Below are 15,185 nucleotides of genomic sequence, written 5' to 3'. Positions count from 1 at the left end.
CACATGCCCATGAGTCTTTGTATCCAAAAAGAACATTTCCACCATCTTCTGGGTCCCTTTTAGAGGCTCACCTGGTTTCAGTCTAACCTTAAAGTGAGGGGGAAGCATGTGGGAATCATCTGGTTTAGTGATAAGCCTCTTCTTCTTTCAGGTTTCAGTTGAAGTTGAAGCTTGGGTTTGTTGAACATTAGCTTGAGTTTGTTCTCCATCTTCTTCTTCTTCTTCTTCTTCTTCTTCTTCTTCCACTGCCTCTTCAACAATTTCATCTTCGATATCTTTATCTTTATCATCATCATCATCATCATCATCATCCGTATCATCATCATTACCTCCTCCAACAGGTGGCATTTCTTGATCACCATCATCATCATCATTGTTACCTCCTCCAACAGCCGGAGTGCTTTCATCAACATCATCACCTCTTCTACCAGATGGAATTGATTGTCCTTCATATGGAGTTTCATCCGAATCACTTGGTTCCGATGGTGGTTGAGAATCATTCAGTACACGCATCTTGAGCGTCCCCGGCTCAACAAATTCCCCTCGCTGTGTTGCAGTCAAGATTTTTTCACCAACACGAGGAGATCTTCAAGGAGGAGTAGCAGTTTTATTCTTTCCCTTTTGCAACCTAAAAAAAAACAATTTTAAAAAGATTCAATAGTCGGCACAGTCGACAAATATAACCTTACTGGCGGCACAAAAGTCGGAAGGGTCGATATCTAAACTACATGTCGGCTAAAGTATAGTCGGCAGGGTCTTATTCCAATAACCTGCCGGCTTATAACAACTTGAACACATGATTTTCAACATCAATACTCGGCAGGCTCTAAAACAATACCGGATAACATAAAGCCTGCAGGGTGATATTCAAATACCATTCCGACTTTCAAAATTCAAGACATCAGGAGATACTAAAAAATTGAAATGTAGCCGGCAGGGTAAAAATTTATAACCCACCGGCTAAAAAAAAAACTGACACTGACAGGGTCCTAGGTTGAATACCTTGCCGACCCTATAAGTAGCAATTACAGATACTAAAAAGCCGACAAGATCTTCAACCTAAGAGATTGCCGACTAAACCTAGTTATGAAATGTCGGCAAGGTCGTGGAACAAACACCTTACCGACTGAATAACTGCAAATTCACAATTTTGATTTTTCTGACCTAATTTGACATGCAAACATGAAATTGAAGTACTGGAGTGAGTTTAAGTAGGCCCTTACTTTCTCAATCGCGTCATTTCTCCCTTTTCAGCGGCGTTGATTTCTTCTTCTTCAACTGTTTTTTTCTTCTCTTTTTGTTGAAGTAGTTTTGCAATTCCGGGGTTAAATTCATTGCGCTTTCTATTTGTTTATTTCATCTTACTAGTCCTCGGCGGTGCTGCCTCCATTTTTAAAGATAAATCGAAATTTTCGAATCGGCGATTACGACAAATTAATCGACGAGTTTTGATGGTGGTGTCATGGAGAGCCGGTATGTTGTGGAAGATAAGAAGAAGAGAAAAAGAAAGATGAAATTAATGAAAAAATAAAACTGATTTAAAGTAATTATAATTATAAAGGGTAAGAGTAGTATTGTAACTTCATCCATATTTAGTCTCCTCTTAGTAAAGGGACTATGCCCACATAAATTTTGGTATACCTCAATTAATCTGGATATATCACGATCTGGCCAGGTTAATATTCTAGTGATGGTATATTGGAGTTGTTATTCACTTTACACATCCGACAAAAAGAAAAAATTGTCTTCATTTTATATTCCATCCCACCACACTATCTGAACACATGATCAATAATACGTGTCACACACTAAGTGGATAAACTATATATAAAGCATTGTTAAATGTACCACTGAATCATACACCATTCAATAAGATGAACTGCCTATATTCAATCCAAAATTCTACAAATAAAAATCAGAAAATAATTCTTTCCACTCTCAGAATTCCGACTTACTTTCACTCTAAACTCTAAAGAATCCCCCCACAGAAAAAAGAAGAAGAAACAAACCCTAGAAATCCAACATCTTCCCTCCAAAAAATCACAAACCCAACACACAGATTTCTCAGAAAGGGGGTGTTAGTATGGAGAAATCTGAAGAGGTGATATCATCTAAAGAGGTCAGTTTTTGTTTCTTTGATTTTTCTCTGAGTTCATCATTTTTTATGTTTTACGAAAATTCATATAACTAGGGATGGATGGAGCTGTTCAGACTTTATTATGCTAGACCATTTGGTTTCTTGTGTTTAAATTTTAGCATGTATGGCTTATGGGGTGTTGAAATCAGAGCTTAATGTTCATCACTGGGGTTTGATTTACAAACAAAATTTTGTTTTGGAAATTCTGTCTTGAGGGGTCTGAGTAAGATACTAATGTGAGTAACATTTGGGTTTTGATTGAAAATTGTTTTAGCATGTCTGACTAGAAGTCAGAGCTTAATGTTCATCAATGGGGTTTGATTGTGAAACAAAATTTGTTTTTATCACTTCTGACTGGAGGGGGGCTGAGTAAGACAGTGATGTGAGTGAGATTTGGCTTTTTGATTGAAAAAATTGAAGTTTTGATTTTAGGATGTCTGACTCGTTGGGGTCTGAGTTAGACACTTATGTTGTCATATTGGGTCTGCCAAAAATCAAGTTTAAGCTTTGGAAGGTTTGAATTGGTGGTGGTGTGTGAGTCAGACTCCCAAAAGGGTTTGAGTCTAATTGAAAAAGTTTAGTGTTTTTTGTTTTGATACTTGTCTATGACTCTGGAAGGAGTTTTATTTATTCTTGTTGTTTGAATTGTCAATTGTGTGCTACGGATGAGCTTGGGTAAGATCTTATGTTAGACTGGGAGGGTCCAAGCCAGTTGCTCATTCTCAGTGTTCATTTGGGTCTTAATGTAACACTAACGACACATTTGGGTCTGATCAAAATTATAAAGTTTTAGCATTGGCATTTTGCATGTCTGGCATTGTAGTCTGAATCAGACATTTAAGGGAAAATTGTGGTGAAAATTTGTGTCTAGTTGAGAAACATAGTTTCTGTAAGCCTGATGCATGCGGGTCTGAGCCAGATTTTTGTAAGAAACGTTTTTTTTTCCTGCTTTTGATTTTGGAATGTTCATAGGTTGCACTTGCACATAGAAATGTATGGGACTTATCTGACTTGTTATCATTAAACATACACGAAAATGTATTGTGATTTCTTTGAAAACTGTAAATTGTCTTTCGTTAGGTGTTGGGACTTTTAATTTGAGATTATGAATAACTCTATTGTATGTTTGTCATATGATCAGGAAGAAATAAAGAATCTGCAGGAAAAAGTGAGTGAATTAAAAACAAAGCTTTTAGTTGCAACAAAACCCTTAACGGATGATTATATTAAAGGTTTAGAAGTGTTCGCAATGAAAATGAGGCATTTTTGGAAGGAAACATTAGATGAAATAAGGACAACACTGAAAGCAAAGCAACATGAACTTGTGCTGCTAGAAAATGTTTCTCCTAAAGCAAAATTGGACTATTGTGTTGAATTACTTGCAGTACGAGTAAGTGAAACAGTAATTAGTGATGCTTGTAATGGTTATAAGGAATTTGTGAGTGATGAAATAAATGAGCTGAGTGTAAAATTGGTACAGAAGCAACTTGATTATGATTGCTTGGTAAGTGATATTGAAATTCTTTCCAAAGAGAGAAAGAAATTCAGGGAGTCAGCGGAAAAAGAAAACGAAGAATTGTTTAAATTTTTCAAGGAGAAGAAAGATGAAATTAAGAGGCTTGAAGAAGAAAGAGAGAAATTCATGGAGTTTGCAAATACAGAAAATGAAGAAATATTTAAGTTTTTCAATGAAAAGAAAGCTGAAGTTATGAAGCTTGAAAGTTTATGTCAATTTCTTAGCACAAAAGCTAAGGATCTTGCGCAGGAACATGTGGAAAAACTATCTAAAGCAGATGAAGAGAAGGAACATAAGCTGAAGAAACTAGAAACTGATTTGGAGTCGCTTAGCAAAGAGAAGGCTACCTTAGCTGGGGAAGTTGATTCACTCAATAACGAGAAGGTTATACTGGTAAGTGATGTTGAAAAACTCAACAAAGAAAAGGCTATGTTAGCAAGAGATATCGAATTTCACAACAAAGAGAAGGGTATCTTGGCAACAGATGTTGAATTGCTCCATGGGGAAATGGCTATCTTGGTAAGTGATATCGGAATGCTCAAAGAAGAGAGAATTGTCATAGCAACTGCTGTTGAATCGCTCAAGAGAGAGAATGCCAACTTAACAAGCGATATCCAGCTGCACAAGAAAGAGAAAGGTTCCTTGGCAAGTGATATAGAATTACACAAGAAAGATAAAGGTGATTTGGAAAGTAATGTCGCATGTCTCAAGAAAGAGAAGGACATCTTAGCTACTGCTTCTGAGTCGCTTAAGAAAGAGAACTCTATCTTATCAAGCCATACCGAATTACACAAGAAAGAAAAAGGTATCTTGGCGAGCGAAGTTGGATGTCTCAACAAAGAGAAGGGTCTCTTGGCTAGTGATGTCGAAGTGCTCAAACAAGAGGAGATCGTCTTAGAAAATGCAGCTGAATTACTAAAGAAAGAGAAGGGTCTCTTGGTAAGTGATGTTAGATTGCTCAAAGAAGAGAAGATCGTCTTAGCAGGTGCTGCTGAATTGCTTAAGAAAGAGAAGGCCATCTTAGCAAGAGATATCAAGTTACACAAGAAAGAGAAAGGTATCTTGGCAAGTGATATTGAAATCCTCAACAAGGACGAGTCTATCTTGGTAAGCAATGCCGAAGTTCTCAAAAAAGAAAATTCCATCTTGTCAACTGATGTTGAAGTACTCAGGAAGGAGAAGGTTATCTTGTCAAATGATGCGGAAATACTCACCAGAGAGAAGGAAAAACTGCAAGGCGATATTGAATTTCTTAATGAAGAGAAAAATGAGTTTGTTAGGTCTGTGATATCTGATGTTGGTCAGTCTATGCAAGAAGAAACAGATGAAAGAAAGAAAGCACTGGCCGATAGTGAAAAAGCACCGGAGGAGCTTAGAGCGCTATACGAAACTCAGGCTGTCAGGGAGCGCTGGTACAGAATCCAACTTCAAGAAATTCAGCAAGAATTGATCAAGGTATAAGTACCAACAGTGTTTTTGCTTATTTTTGTTTTCACTCTACTTCGATCTGCTAAGAATTCAAGTTTGTCATTTATTTGTGTATGCATGTTCTGTAGGTGTTGGGGTCAGAATAAGGAAGCAGAATGACGGAGTTTGGAGTAAAGATAACAAGAGCAGGAAACCAAGAATTTTGGAATTATAGAGAGAATAAGACAGCCACAATGAAAGTAGTAATTAGTCATCTAACTAAAAAATGATGAGTAAGCTTATAAAATTTTCTTCCTGTCGACTCTTTTGAATAGTTAGTTACTGGATTTGCCTATGATGCCTAGTATCTGAGGCTTTTAGCTCTATATAAAGCCATTTTCTTGGTAAATGATTTGTATTGTTAAATGCTGTTTCCTTCCACAACTGCTTGGTGGTGGGGATTTACTTAAATTGTGTCAGTACTTCAGTTTGTTGGAGATGTCTCGACATCCTTTTGGCTTGTAAAAACCTACCGTCCGAATGTTATAGACTCTTAGCATTGCATGTTAGTTTGTGGACGAAGTATTATGTCTGTAAATATAGTTAGACTGATCGATCAGCTGGCTTCTTTTTCTGATGGATGCTGAATGCTTGTTATTATGAATGATTTCAACTTCTTTATTTTTCTAGTTTGTGTTGAAATAGATACAGATTTCGATTATCGTGAATTTATCACTGTATCTTTTTATGGAAGAGAGTTTAAAGTTCATGCGGAATACACATGGATCCTCCAATTAGGATGTTCATCGTGCTCAACTTTCGGTCATTTGAATGGAAAATGTCTGAAAACAAAATAACAATGCTTAGAGGAGCCGCACCACTAGAAACGTATAGTGTGACAACTTCTTATTTCTATGGGCCTTAACACATTATTAACTTCTGTTGCATTGACCAGAAATAGAGGAGAGTTTCTCCCTTCCACATGCAATAAGTTCAGACGAAGTCTTTGCTTTTAATTTGATAAACAATAAGTTGAACCCGTTCATCAGCAGCAGCAACATAAAAACCTAAGATGAATGGAAGATTAATGGAGCATTTATTCTCGACTTAATGTCACTATGGAAGGAAGTTGATGATTGCTTAGGCCTTGGCTGCTATTTTGACTCGGCCAGTTTCGGGGCAGTAATACTATTATCACTCCGACAGCCTTATGTTGATCACTTCAGTTACAACGTTTAACTTAGAACCAAAAACGGATTCAGAACAACGATGCTCGAAATAGAGTTTGGTAGATGTCAGTCTGGTCAGTGGTCACTTTGGTGTTAGATCGAGAGCGGAGTTGAATATTTTTCTCGTTTAATACACTAGACCTGAATTCATTAATACACTAGACCTGATTCACTCTGTTGTTATTGTGAAGCATCACCCGTTTAAATCTGCAAAGATATTTGGTATCATGCATGGGTTCTTGCGACGGCTAGGTCTGTGAGGGTGTTACAGAATTCTATAGTCTTTGGAATCCAACCACAGAGTATAAAAGGATACCTGAGTCACCCTACGCAAGAAAAATCCACTGGCCAGTATATTTTTGTTATGATTACAAGAATGACGATTACAAGTTAGTTTCTGGTAAAACCTGTCGGGATACTCCTAGTTTTTCAGTGTACATCTACTGATCGAATTCATGGAAAACCCTTCTGACTAAACCTTATTATATTGGTAGTTCAGATGTGGTGCTTTCCAAGGGAGCTGTTCATTGGATAGCTAAAACCCCCAAAGTTATTGTTTCTTTTAATATTAGTGATGAGAGCTTCAAAGAAATACAACTTCCAGGAGAAATAATGGAGAAAACAATGCACCTCCATCCGCATGTAATCTTGAAAGAGATGGGAGGGTGCCTTTGTGTAATTCTTGAACTGTTTGATAAAGCACGGATGATGCGAGAATATGGAGTTTAGGTATCTTGGACTAAACATCAAAACAAGAGTCGGAATAAATTTAAGCATAAGCACCTGAAGTGGTCTTCTGGGAATGGTGAGTCTCTAATATAGACTGACAGCGGTGAGTCTCTAATATAGACTGACGGCGCCGAAGTGGGATACATCGGAGAGAGGAAAAACAAAAACCAATTGGTAAGATTGGTGTTGCCCGATTACGTACGGTAGCGTGGATGAGGATGGCCCAGATCAGACCTAGGGGTAATTTTTTCGAGGAGAAATCAAGCTTACCAAGGTCTTACCAACTGGCAATAGTATGTTTGCAAATCTTTTCTTATAAACCAGATTATCCATCTTTAAACTACCGGTGTGGGATTATTAATTTGTAATTTGTGCCCAAAAAAAGGAAGGTCAATTATCGGGCGGGCTAAATTTGGTAAGACTTGCAACACGGGCCATAATAAATCTGTGGCCCATAAAAAAGACCCCCACCAAAAAGTCCAGGCCTTATAAAGACCCACCTTTTTCCTAGTGGCCAAACACCAGGCACCTCGAAGAACGGAAAAGGTATGTGAGTGAGGTCTGTGAGTCCTGTTGCACACATGGGAAATATTATTTGGTTCACTGCCAAATAATTACTGAAACTCATAATGGTAATTACCGATAAGTAAACTGTTTTCTCTACTTGCATGTATGGTACCTGGGAATTTTGATTATTAGAACAATATTTTTAGGTTCAAGGATATTAGAACATTGTCAATATTTTACATGTCTTTTAGACCCAGGATTTCAAATCCAAGGGCTAATTAACCAAAAAACTGCCTCGAAGAATTCAAGTGCTAGACGACTAAAGTTTGGTAGTAGAGATGTATATAGTTACATCGAAAGCCTAGTTTCACTCAAACAACGATGTTTATTTAGGGAGAAAGGAAGTGATAGGAACATGAAGAAGAGGTGATTTTTTTTGTTTTGTCACTGGGTCATGGTCACCAAATATTGGTTGGGACTCGTTTTTGTATGTGTTGACAAATTTGTGTATAAACTGTAATGAACCAAATAGAGAAGAACAAAAAAGAGAGGAAGGATGCAAACTCATTTAGACATACCAAAGTCGAGGCAAGGATTATATCCTCTAGCCTTGACACAGATTTACCCCGTGCTAGTGCTTACGGATTATCGATGTTTGTCTCCCAGGATATAACGATTTTCTTCTTGATGTAGTAGCACTCTAAACTTCAAGAAACGGCGAACCAAAACCTACAGTGATGAACTCTCTTTGACACAAACTTTTAGGATGCAAGTAGAATGATGATTAGGTATAACCTTAAACACCTGAAGTAGTCCTCTGAGATTGGTGAGTGTCTTCTAATAATACAAGTGCCTATTTATAGGCTTGTTCAAACCGGTCAACACATATCCTAGAATACTGTAGAGAAAAATTAAGCTTAGATATACAATTTCTGACTCTTAAATTTTCCAGATTTTTCCAAGCTACTTTGACTGGTATTCTTTACAATCTCCAGAGAATTCCTTTTCCATCATCTATAACCATTTTCACATTAGTTCATATTGCTAAACTCTTTTACTGACTTCATTCACGCTAACTAGTAAACTCTAGACTCATCTACGAACTACGCACTTTACTGTTTTACGGTCTTGTAAACTTTGTTTTACAGTCTCGTAAACTTTGAAAATGCATTAACTTTGATAGTTTAATATGTTATGAGCTAGCAAGGACGGAGTCAGAAATCTTTCACAGGGGAGGCTAAAGTATAAAACATATATTTTTTGGGGGGCTTATTGAAGGATTTTTTCTCCAAATAACAAAAACATCAAGGGATGTCTAATGAATTAACAAAAAACAGGGGGGCGCGGGGGACACTCCTGGGATACACATAGCTCCGTCCCTGTGAGTTAGGTATATGCTTGTTTTTTTATCGCGCTTTCTGCTGTAACGAGAAGAGAGAGTGTTGACCTTGTCAGTGCCAAACTCTGATGTGGACATTGTCACCGCCAAACTCCGGTTTTTACCCAACCCTTTTGTTTGTGGGGCTGAAATATTAGTTCCCGTTGGGTATTTATTACATGGTCGGTAAGAAAAGGCTCCAAATCCTTTATCCCATATTTCTCTATGTGCCTCTGTTGCCGCCACTCTTAGTACGACACCTGTCTCTTAATTTTAATTGTCCGACTACGATTTGACGCTTCTGTGTTCTTTTTTTGTTTGTTTATCATCTGATAACATCACATAAACCAACCTTAAGACTTCTCTTTCAAAATACAAAAAATCAAAACATTTGTAATTGATGATCTCGGAAGAATTTTAAAGTCCAAACATACAGAATCAAAATTTAGAGGGAGGAAAATCCCAAGAGGGGATTATGGATTCATCTCCGATACCAAAACAAAATAAACTATATCAAATAATAAAATCAGTTTACTTTCATTCTTTGGAAAGATCCAATTCATCCCGATAGTTTTATCTCATTGGGATTCTTTGATTTAGTTGAATCTTTTTAGTTTTCTTATTTGATATTTTAACTTCTAAATATCCATGATCAGGCAGCTTGATGGAATTTCTGTGTATATCCTTCTTGATCTTTCGATCAACAGATTCTCGTTTTCAAAAAAATAAAATAAAAATGAAGTACAATACTGTTTTTACTCGGCAACCATTTTTTTTAATTAGGTTTCAATCTTTAATTTGTTTTTTCTTTGCTTCACGGTGTTAAAGATGATGAACTAACGTTAAAATAAAAGATACGTGTTATATCAGGAGTGGTCGAGACAGGGGCACATAGAGATATATGGGACAGAGGATCTGCACCCATGGGAAAATCCCAACTGTTAAACCCTAATCATCATCATAGTCTTATTCCTCTTCAACCAGTTTGGGAGACTCAGCAGTAAAACTGTCTGTATTTGTAAATGAATTTGATTCTGGATAATATTGATAGAAATAGTTTGTGGAGATGTATGAGCATAGAGAATAGAGTTGTTCATACAGAGCTCCTAGTGAATAGAGAGAGATAGATAGAAAATAGTAGTGGTGGAGCAAGAGTGGTTCTATGTAACCTTAAATTCTTATTAGTATTTCTTGCTCACACATTTACAATGGATATTCATGTGCCTTTACATAGGCTAGAACTACTTGGTCTCCAAGTATACTATTTGGCTTCCAAGAATACATGCGTATACTACAAGTATACTTGACTTGCAAGTATACATAACTTGGTGGACTATCTGAACTAGTTCACACTAGTATGACTAACCTAGTTCTAGTTTTCTCTTGTTCACTTTGACTTTGGAAAACTCTAGTTTGTTGACTTTTACTTAATTACACAGTTACAAATTATGATATTCCAACCCCACCTCTTAATTTGTAATCGGGGTTATATATGATTTTGATCTTTTTATTTTCTTCGTGTAGTTTTTCATGTGCAACATCTTTTGTGTCGTCGTCTTCTTGTCTTCTCATAGCTTCTCCGCGGCTTAGTGTTAATCTTCTTTGGTTGTTGCTAGCTTAATAGAATTCTAGGTTTGGAAAAACCACCGGTTTTATGTGAATTAAAATTTAGTATAAAACGGTTTTTCAAAATAATTAAAATATGTTCCAAATTTATCAATTAGATTTTTACGGGATAAATTTACCTTATATATTTTGGATTTGTGTTAGGGTCTTGTATGCAGAAAAACCCCTCTTGTATCCGTGCGTTTTGAGAACTTTTTCTTCTTCGTTTTTCTATGAGTGGTACTAGGGTTTAAGTGCTAACAATTCCATGAGTTTCCGCTGCCAAGTTCTAAAAGGACAAGTTTGAATGTGCTATTCAAATTTGTTAAGATTGTTGTATCTTGGAGGCAGATGTACCCGTAGGGCTATAACATCATCTTTTCAGAGTGTAGCCGGGCATTCTTGTCTTAAGGACAATATGTTGAACATGCGCCTCAATCTACCATTACAAGTTTCTTCTCTCTATGTTGTTTAACAGGGATGTTCATTACATCAATAATTGCAAGAGACGACACAAAAATCAGATAAGTTCCTCTTATATTAATTAGTTGTTTGATTTATTGATTTTTTTTTCCAAAAATCTTAAGACAGGACTATTTCACAGTAACAATTAAGAAAATCAAACAAGGAATGTTAACTTTGTTTCCCTGGTCGTAATCTAAAGAGAAACGACCGTTAAACCCTACGACAAAAATATTATCTGATTAGGGAAATATAGAATTAAGCTATAGTTGAGCTTTATTATCTATATAAAAGATTTAATTTTTGTATGCGCTATAAATTAACTGTGAATTAGGCTATGGTTAAAACTTAAATCTTTGGTACACTCATGAATATCAAACATGTAAGTGATAAGGTGGAACCTAGTTTATGTTGTCACGTAGCTGTTTGGTACTTTTCCGGTGAGATATAGTCCTCGTACTCTATTGAAACCACACAAAATTGTTATGCATTGGTTGTTTGGTTTGTCTCTAGTGAAATTTCTAATGGGTGCCATGATACAAAAAATCAGGTGTTTGAATTTTGGTCGGCAGAAAGCTACCACCACATGCCTGCTACCTTAACAAGTGTATCAACATTTCAACTTGATACTTTGGAGAAAGAGATGATAGCAGCAAGATATCGACGTTCCAACTTGATATATACGCATCTTAAAGAGATGACTGGTTGGATAATCTCCTTGTGGGTCTTGATATCAAATGGAGACGATTGGTAAGAAATGAGGAGAGTAGACGAAGAAAAGTTGTTGTGCTGCAATTGTGTAGGGATAATCGTTGTCTCATATACCAGTTATCGTGAGTGATGTGATCAAAGAGATCCTGAATCACTCAAGTGTTTTCTTGGTGATACCGATCTTATCTTTGTTGGATCTGGAAGCGAAACTAATGCCGACAAGCTAATGGTTTGTTATAGTTTGAAGGTGGCTAGAACTGAAGATCTCGTCAGTTTGGCTGCTTTTAATCTCACCAACAGCCAACTTTAAAGAAAAAAAAGAAAGAAAAGAAAGAAAGAAATGTTTTGGGAAAATTGGTACATGATGTTCTCGAACAAGATTTATCAAAGAGCATATTCGTCTAGACAAGTGACTAGGAGCATGGATTGTGGTAATCAACAGATTGAATTTGCTTGTTTAGATGTGGTTGCTTCTTTCAAGTTAGATGCCGAATTTGATGAGTGAAGCTAGTCCAAAACACTTATCAGGAAACAACGACCACCAGACAAGGAAGCAGGTTCCTTCCAGGTTGAGGAACTCCAATGGAGTTAAAAAGCTGTAGTTCACCTTAACCATTCCCGAACCCTAGTTTTGCTTGGCAAAACCGGCAACGGAAAAAGTACAACAGGGAACAACATCTTTTACAAAGAAGATTTCAATTCTGAGTGTAGTCTTGATGGTGTTACAACTAAGTGCGAGTTGCAGTCGACCACATCTCCAGATGGACACGTTCTTAATGTGATTGATACACCAGGGTTATTTGGATTTTCACCAGGGCCAACAGAGACGATTGAAGAGATCAGTAGATGTATTAATTTTGCTAAGAATGGAATCCACGCTATTCTTTTTGTTTTGTCGATTAAAAATCGTTTCTCGAAAGAAGAAGAAGAAGCTGTTAGAAATCTCCAGACTCATTTCGGAGAAAAACAATTCTTTATTTCATGATTGTTGTGTTTACTCATGGTGATCTCTTCAAAAGAGATGACAACAAGGCATTGAGTTTGTGGATCGCAAGGCCCTAGAAACCTTAAAGAATCGACCCATTTGTGCAAAAACCGATTGGTTCTTTTTGATAATGTGACTGCAGATAGGAGTAAGCGGACCAAACAAGTCCTATACAAATGAGATATTCGACGAGATTAAGTCAGGTAAGCAACTTCCCTGGAAAATGAGGCGACGAATGGGGAACATGAGCACTAGGTTGCGCCAACCTAAGTGCATTCTCCATTGGCAAAAGCATCTGTGACGGTACTAGTAAGTATTGTGCAGTATTTTATCTCTTTCAATATCATGCAAAGGTACAGTGGATGCACCCCATCTACAAAGATACTTTTGATTGCATGTTTATTTTGAGTTATGTGAATCTCTTCTTGGAGTAAGAATTGATGATTGAAAAGCTATTTAGGTCGTCACCTATATAATGATACTTCAAATTAAGCTGAGAATTTCAATTGAGTGAGACGAGGGTCAGTTTATCATGTTGATTTACTGTGCTAGTTGCCAATTGAACTTACTGAAGGTAAGTACTAAGAACTAAGCTTAAATTTTTAAGGCAATCACTAAAATGTGGAGGACCTTAAGCCATAGTATCGGCAGGTTTTGATGAACATCGACACATATGCTTAAATCGTTGAGAATTTTGTCAAAGCCTTAAAGTGTTGTTTACAAACACCACTCATGAGTTAGGGGTCTGATTCTCGTAAGGTACTCCACCTCAGTGTTCCATAAAGGAACATTTGACTTAGACTAATTTTTGAGTCTTCTTGTAGAATCTCTCGCAGGAGTTCTAGAAATAAGCTGAAACATGTGGTTTAGAGAAGTAATTCAAAGATTATTTATATATATATTCTCACATGTCAAAATCACATGATTAGGCACTGATGTATCATTGTGTAATAATACACGAGTGAATTTTGAGATAATATTCTTGAAAGGTTAATCATACGTGGGACAACTACAAGGTTTTGAGAAAACTTAGTGTACATGATGCAATTTGATTTTACATATATATTTGTATTAGATAAGATACTAATCCTATGGATTGTCTCTATTATGAATATCTTGTGATACAATAAACATGTTTTACATCTACCAATAAATCGGTGTTGTTTAAGATTTGACAGGAAACTTTTATACGGTTGACGTGGTCTAAAGGATCAATAGGTAACCAAAAGAAATTTTGAGGATCTAGTTTCTGTCTAATGTGTTTAGTATGTGTTGTAAAACAGATTTGCATGTCCGTGTTTACCCTGGGAAATCACAAGGATGCTCTGTCTAAAAGATCAAAGATTGAAATGCACGAGGTACATATTTAATTTCAAATATGTAATATATATTGCACTAACGTTAATCTTGAGGAAGCTGTAAAGAATATACTACTGAATAGTACATGTATTTTTGCTTTACAACCACCTATGAAATATGTGATATTTACGATTTGACTGAAAGACCAATTTAGTTGATATGATCTAAAGGATCGAAGGGAACCAGAACAAATTCTGAAGGAGATGGTCTTTGTCAAACTCGATGTGTTTAATGTGTGTTGTAAATGTGCAGTATATAAAGTGTATACAAATACACTAGTATCTCAAAAGAGTGGGATAATCTGATCAGAGACTTGTGATATGACTTGTCATACTTGAGGTACATCTTAAATTGTGTATGTAATATATATTGTACTGACCTTAAGAGATGTTGTTGTTTCAGGCTATGCAAAATCTTAGCCTATGTGTATATCCTCTTAAGGAGTGTTTGTCTAAGGAAGTCCTTAAAACAGACAAGATGAACTTGTATATTAAAGAAATCAAAGTTCGTGTGCTTTAATTCAAGCATAAGAAGAAGACGAATGATTACTAAGATGCTTCTTAGAAGATATTCCTCTGTGACCGAAGCCTGTGGCCATCATTGCAGAAACTCAATTGACTATGTGAGTCTAAAGTAAGTGAGCAATGACAAAGTCTAGACATACTCGGAGAAGGCTAATTCGGTGAGACAACTATACACTTTAATGAAGTAATTTTAGTTGATTCGTGAAGTCAAAAAGAGGTCTCAATAGACATGTAAAGTCAAAAGAGAACCTCACAGACTTAGGGAAGTCAACAGAAAAATTAGTGGTCCTTTGACGAAAGGATTTTCTAAAGAGATAGTTCGTAATTATACATCGAGGGGGAATGTGACTTAAGCTCATATAAAACAAATTTGCCATGAAGGATACTCAACCTTGCTGACTGGAGATCCCAAGATAAAGGTTTCGAATGAGACAACTAATTTATGGTAGGTAAAGGTAAACACTATCAGAGAATTATATTCTCTTTGTCCCTTCCCTATGGTGTAGATGTGATAGTGTGACTGCATGTGAAGGGTGACTTTTAATAAGTCTTAATGAGTTCTATAGTTTCAATTTTAGATTGAAGTGGGGCGTAGCAATGAACACTCTTGATGGAACTCACCTATGTGAATGAGGA

At 36.5% G+C, this 15,185-nt stretch overlaps 1 protein-coding gene across 1 annotated transcript; it reads left to right on the top strand.

The window, feature by feature from the left end:
• Positions 1-1,934: 1,934 nt before the first annotated feature.
• Positions 1,935-5,741, top strand: LOC113317444 (myosin heavy chain, clone 203-like). The gene is made up of 3 exons (XM_026565562.1): positions 1,935-2,119; positions 3,279-5,108; positions 5,210-5,741. Exons 1-3 carry the CDS (start codon positions 2,084-2,086, stop codon positions 5,225-5,227), a joined length of 1,884 nt encoding a protein of 627 aa, XP_026421347.1. The 5' UTR covers positions 1,935-2,083; the 3' UTR covers positions 5,228-5,741.
• Positions 5,742-15,185: the final 9,444 nt, after the last annotated feature.

The sequence above is a fragment of the Papaver somniferum genome, chromosome 10 (assembly GCF_003573695.1).
Source record: "Papaver somniferum cultivar HN1 chromosome 10, ASM357369v1, whole genome shotgun sequence".
In the NCBI taxonomy this organism is placed as follows: domain Eukaryota; kingdom Viridiplantae; phylum Streptophyta; class Magnoliopsida; order Ranunculales; family Papaveraceae; genus Papaver; species Papaver somniferum.
This window is presented reverse-complemented; position numbering and strand designations above follow the sequence as displayed.